This window comes from Glycine soja, chromosome 12 (genome assembly GCF_004193775.1).
Source record: "Glycine soja cultivar W05 chromosome 12, ASM419377v2, whole genome shotgun sequence".
In the NCBI taxonomy this organism is placed as follows: Eukaryota; Viridiplantae; Streptophyta; class Magnoliopsida; order Fabales; family Fabaceae; genus Glycine; species Glycine soja.
The window spans coordinates 40191287-40197286 of record NC_041013.1 but is presented as its reverse complement, the minus strand read 5'-3'; the positions used below and the strand labels follow the sequence as shown (position 1 = coordinate 40197286).

General features: G+C 28.8%; 1 protein-coding gene across 1 annotated transcript; it reads left to right on the top strand.

Annotated features, from left to right (window-relative positions):
• Positions 1-3562: 3562 nt before the first annotated feature.
• Positions 3563-5002, top strand: LOC114379596. The gene is made up of 3 exons (XM_028338283.1): positions 3563-3777; positions 4042-4247; positions 4687-5002. The coding sequence occupies exons 1-3, from the start codon at positions 3679-3681 to the stop codon at positions 4856-4858; spliced, it is 477 nt and encodes a 158-aa protein (XP_028194084.1). The 5' UTR covers positions 3563-3678; the 3' UTR covers positions 4859-5002.
• The last annotated feature ends 998 nt before the right edge of the window (positions 5003-6000 follow it).

Below are 6000 nucleotides of genomic sequence, written 5' to 3'. Positions count from 1 at the left end.
TTACTATTACAACAAACACTGCACCGCGTTTGGCTACCTTCGTTTTCCTAACGCTCTTTTCTTTATTTGCCTTCTCTCTCTCTCTCTCTCATTACTAATTACTATCAATGTAGTTACAAGACCACTAAGATATGATTACTACGTATTAATTAAGTCTCGTGTTATTATATTAACAAACCTTGTGACTCTCTATTTTCCATGTTTACACGTGTCAGCTGAGGAAGAATATTTCCCCATCCCTTTTGTGGAGTATTAAAAAACAAGTAATCTAGCAATCATTTTTTAATTTCTTTTTCTATTTCCATACAATTTTTTTTTCTGCTTTTCTTGTGTTATTCCATTCTTCTTTCTATCTCTCCATGTCGTTTTTTATTTCGAATTTTTAATGTTTTTCTGAAGTCACTTTTTTTTTAAAATAAATGCACGCATGCGTTGTTTTTTTTTCACCAGTGATTTTTTGTGTCATGGTCTGGGTTTTTAAAATTTATTAAGGGATCTTACATTCTTACTAGTATTTTATTATTGGTTTGTTTTAGTTTCCCTTTTTTTTTTATTTGTCAGTGTCATTTACTGTATATTTTTTGGTCGACCATTTTCTGTGTTTGAATTTTGGAACTATTCCCTACGTATGATGGGCTTTCAATGGGTGCAATGTGCAAATCATCACGGAATTTATCATGGGCTTCTTTTAGGCCCAATATATCTACATCTGCTGTTTCTTACGTATTGGACTCTTAATCGCCTAATAACAGCATAATTAAACAAGTTAGTAAGATAAAACATGGCCGAACAATATGACAAATTCAAACCTGAGGAGCATTTTTGTTCCTTCTCCACATAATTTGCCACTAAAATCCACAAAATGAATTAGATCTGCGACACAAGAAATTAAGAAGAACACTCCTAATGGAATGCCAGCATTGTTTCCCAAATGTTTTCCTTTGTGTTAAATTAAATTTAAAATAAGCTAATGCACAATTTGCCTTCTAAAAACCATACCATTAAAATAATGAAACAAATGAAAATAGACCGAGAAGTATGAGATGAAATAATAGAGTGAAATATATAGAAAAAAAAATAGTAATGAGATAGCCTCTGTCCTTGTTTATTTTGAATCTTTCTTTTCTTTAGAAAAAGAAGTTAAAATAAATTTTTAAAAAGGCTAATTTTAGAGGTTTTAAGCTTCTACTTTTTTCTTCTTATTCGTCATTCCATGTCTCAGAGATAAGAACACATTGTCTACAAAATGTTAGCTTAAAAGCAACTTTAAGCTTAATTTTTTTTCATAGAATTGTTAAATAATTTTAATTTTAAACTTAAGTCTCTTAATTTTATGTTCCTTTTTAAAGTAACTTTTAAAATCTAAAAAATGCAAGCTAGAACTACTTAAGGAAATATTCTAGAAAAACGTTAAGAATATAATACATATAACTCAGAATTGGGTAGTTTGCATTATAGGTTTTTTAAATTCTCTGTGATGTGATGAATTCTTAAAACTCAACTTACTGAATGTCAAATGTTATGGAGTATTCTTTACTTTATCTCATTCGAATTGTTGTGTGAGAGTGTAAAGTTTGCAGGTCAATGATGGTTTTTTCTTCTTTTTTTTTGGGTTGTGTAATGAAAGATGTGTTGGCTTAATTTATAAGGAAATGTCCCAAGTTCCATCATACATATACCATGGTTGCCTGATTAAGACCACATACTTTTTGTCACACATATGACATATAGGGAATTGAAGATTTCTTTTCGTTTCTATTTTTTTAAGACAAGGATATTTTCTTTCTTCTATCTCACTTTCTAATTTTAAAATACTAATCCGGAATTATGTAAACAATGTCTTTCTCTAAATATCTATTACCGCAAATTAAGCTACAGAAGTTGGATGAATTAGGGAAAAAAAGTATTATGCGACTACTTATTTAATCAATTTTGAAATAAAAAACTCTTTAGCTTTTGATTAGAATAAAATTTTATTTTTTTCGTGAGTTCAGTATTATTTACGATATTAGTAATACCTCACTAAATATTCTTGGCTTTATCGTTGATGCCATTGCTCATGTGCTCATATGGCTTATAAAATAAAATCATGTGCTCATGGGATACCATTGCATCGGTTACTTGATTGAAAGGAAATAAAAAAGAAAGCAGGAAAAAAACAGTAAGGAAATTTGTAATTAGATTGTTGAAGTCTTGGAGAGAGAAATAAGAAAAAAAATTATATTTTTGGTGTACAATCATGTAAATTGCTCAGCCCTCTTACGAAGATCTCATACAAATGATCTGTTATAAAAAAATGTTATATGAACAATTAATATAACACATTCAAAATTCAATGCAGGTTTTCTTAATTTTTCTTTTTCATTTGTTATTTAAAAGTTTTTAAACAATGTTTGATGTGATTTTTATTTATTTATCTTATTTCTTCTTTCATATACTTCCCTTTGCAAAGATAGTATAAGATATGAATCCCTCCTTTTATGTTGTGTCTAGAAATTTTGAGACCTTAAATAAATTGAAATTTTAATTTAGAATGACATATCGGTTTTTAATTTTTTTAATGACTACAAAACTAATGATGAAAGTTTTATAATAAGTGATTCTAATATTTTACAATCAATGTATAAAATAAAAAATCTTTCAATCTATCTTTTAATTTTAAAAAGTTACTTTATGTAATAATAATGATCATAAGTATTGTCAATAATATTTTAGAAGCAATGAATGCATTTGAAAAAGAATATAATCTTTTGTTATAATTTATTATTTTTAGTAGAGTATGAATTCTTTGTTTATACTTTTGCAATATCTTTATTTTTAAGAAATGAATCAAGATCTCCAATTCTATAATACTTACTAAAACTTAAAATCTTTTAAAGATTAATATAATATATATATATGTTTTTAATCCATCATCATCTAAAGTTTTTAATCTTTCAATTAATACAATCTTGAGACTATGTAGACTTACTAATGAACATAATTACACATAATATATCATATTATAATAAAATTAATTACCTAATAATTCAAATTAATGATAATTTTTAAAAAAATTTAAAGCCTTATATAGATAATTAGAAATTTAAAACAACTGTCTCATTAGCCTTATAATAATTGCTACGACCTGTCTCTCTTATGAGCACTATATGCGGCAAAATGCCCAAAATCAAAATTCACTTCCTTGTTTGATTAACATTTCACCATTACTTTCCGGGAGGAAAATATAATTGTTGTAGAAAATATAAGATTGAAATTTTATTTTCAAACGATAGTGAAATTCATTAATTTCACGGTAATACATGCTTTTGGTGCGTTAATTTTCTCATATTAAAAACTGAATTTGATCAAGAAATCTTACCTATTCACAATCATTTGGCGCACTACGTAGATACCTATAGTCACGCTATTTTATGAGCTGGTTTATACCCTGCTTTTCTTGCACCCTATCAAACGAATCGAACACCGTAGAAAAAGAAGAAAAAAAAAAGATACAAAAGCAGCATATCAAAGTTTAGTTTTCACAGTTTGTATAAATAAAAAGGCTTTTCCCACTTATCCCACCTCCTACCAATCTAATTCTATATATATACTTTATGTACCATTCATATATATTAGTGTTCCCCCGCTACATCTTTTTGCCCATTCAAACTAGAAACAAAGAGTTCTCTCCCAGAAATGGATAGAGGAGTAGGCATTTTTCTTTGTCTCTTGCTTGTGACCATGGATATCTCAGCTGGGATTCTTGGCATTGAAGCTGAAATTGCACAAAACAAGGTATGCTTGAAGCTAATTCTCTTTCTAATGTACATTCAAGAAAATCTATGTACAATTACCTCAACTTTAATGGAATGAACTATATATTAAGATTTTTTTTATCAATAAATGTTAATTATTAGTTTGTTAATTTTTATTGGTAGGAGAGATTGAACAGTAATCTTTTTCTTTTTCACTTCTTTTTTAACCATCCAATCAATTTTATATTTTCTGAATTATATATTAAGACGCAATACTTATTTTAATTTTGAACCAATTAAACAGGTTAAGCACTTGAGATTGTGGATATTTGAGTGTAAAGATCCAAGCCATAAGGCCTTCATGTTGGGATTGGCTGCAGCAGTGCTTTTGGCATTAGCCCATGTTATAGTCAATTTGGTCGGTGGCTTCAATTGCCTTTGTTCTCAACCAGAGGCTGATAAGGCTTCTCCCAACAGACAACTCTCAATGGCTTCTCTCATTTTAACATGGTAATGTGTCACTACCTCCACTACTTGTTTTAAAGAAAGAAAAAAAAACAATATATAACACCATTAATCATTCTCTAAATCCAAATATACAAAGAGAGAAATATGATTCTTGTACGGTAAATTGAACAACAATATGTACATCTAAAAGAGAGAAAGAGATAAAAAATTGGGATGTAATGTGTTTTATTTTGTTTTTATAGTTAGTGTTTTAGGATTTGTTTGCACGCCCAATTCAGAATTTACGTGTAAGTCAGGAGGAGTTACTTTCTTTAGATGTGGTTAATAGTGTCATAAAATTCGATTCAGACATGTTAATAATAAATGATGTGACACAGAGAAATATACAACAAAAAAAATGATGTTATAAAAATTATAGTATGAATTGTATATATACTTTTTTTTTTTTTACCATTCTTCTTTTAATTGTGTCATTTATCAGGATCGTGTTGGCCGTTGGATTGAGCATGCTGGTGATAGGGACTTCATCAAACAACAAGTCAAGTGGTTCTTGTGGTTTCACTCACCATCACTTCTTGTCTACTGGTGGAATTTTGTGTTTTGTTCATGCCCTATTCAGTGTTGTATATTACGTTTCTGCCACTGCCTCTTAATTAGCGATTAAGTTAACTAGACTGAGGCCAATTCTGCTTGCTTTATTGTTTTAGGCATTTGGCTTTTTTAAATGTTTTGCTTTACCAAATGTGTACTAAGTTAGATTAAACAAAGAAATGCAATCATTCTTATTGACCACCTAATTATCCTCTCCACTGATCCACTAACATGTGTCATTTCCGCTTATTTGCTTCTGTTTCTGTCGTGCCCCAAACTCACCTTTTCTTTTAGGCATTAGTAATTATTATTGTAGTTAAGCTTAGCAAAAGACACTAATATATGACTAATTAAACATTGCTATTTTAGGCCTACTTTTCGTTCTACTAGCGAGAGGAGTATTGAAAAGTTGGAATAATTAATGTTGAGTTATATGTAGATAATAAAGTATGATTTTAAGGTAACGTGGTAATATTATATATTGTTTGAAATAAAAGAAAGGATGCAAAATAAAAATATGTGAATCAAACGATTAGATGATTGGATAATATGAACCTCACTAAGTCATGAAATATCAAGAACACTAAGTCATGAAATATCAAGAGACAGAAAAATAAACTCATAATTAATCAGAGCAAACCAACCATAAACTGTTCAGTAAAAAATAAAAAGAAATAGAAAAATTATTTGATACCCAAAGGTATTGAACTCACAATATTAATAAAAATATGAAAAAACACATGAAAAAACCTTTGGGGTGCACATGACTAAAATCAGATATTAATAGTGTTAAGTTGTGCCTTTAAATAACCTGTGAGATGTACTCCGAATGTAAAGCACAAAGGAAATTCCAAGAAAACAGAGTATAGAAAACGGACGTGTTGATTGCATATTGTTTTTTTTTTTTTTATTGAATCCCCTCCATCATAAATGAAAGAAAGTAATACACACATAAAAATGACAGAGCATAAACCTTTCGCCCACGTTTAATCTGCAATAAAAATTCTTAGTGCTAAGCATTCACTTTTTATTTTATGAAATGGATGAAAATTTAGTTTATTTGAATGATAATAATGTTTAAGTATTGGCAGGACAAAATACACCAAGTTAATTAAAAAATGTGGGTTGCTTAGATGTTTTCGTGTCCAATATTAGGTTGATTAAGTCAACTCAAAGTTATTTATTTACGCAAAGGCTATTTATT

What these genes read in the sequence shown, in the direction of transcription:
- LOC114379596 (XM_028338283.1), top strand. Translation starts at nt 3,679, where the DNA reads ATGGATAGAGGAGTAGGCATTTTTCTTTGTCTCTTGCTTGTGACCATG. An exon ending in CTGAAATTGCACAAAACAAG is followed by an intron (nt 3,778 to 4,041) that starts GTATGCTTGAAG and finishes CCAATTAAACAG; the next exon opens with GTTAAGCACTTGAGATTGTG. An exon ending in GCTTCTCTCATTTTAACATG is followed by an intron (nt 4,248 to 4,686) that starts GTAATGTGTCAC and finishes GTCATTTATCAG; the next exon opens with GATCGTGTTGGCCGTTGGAT.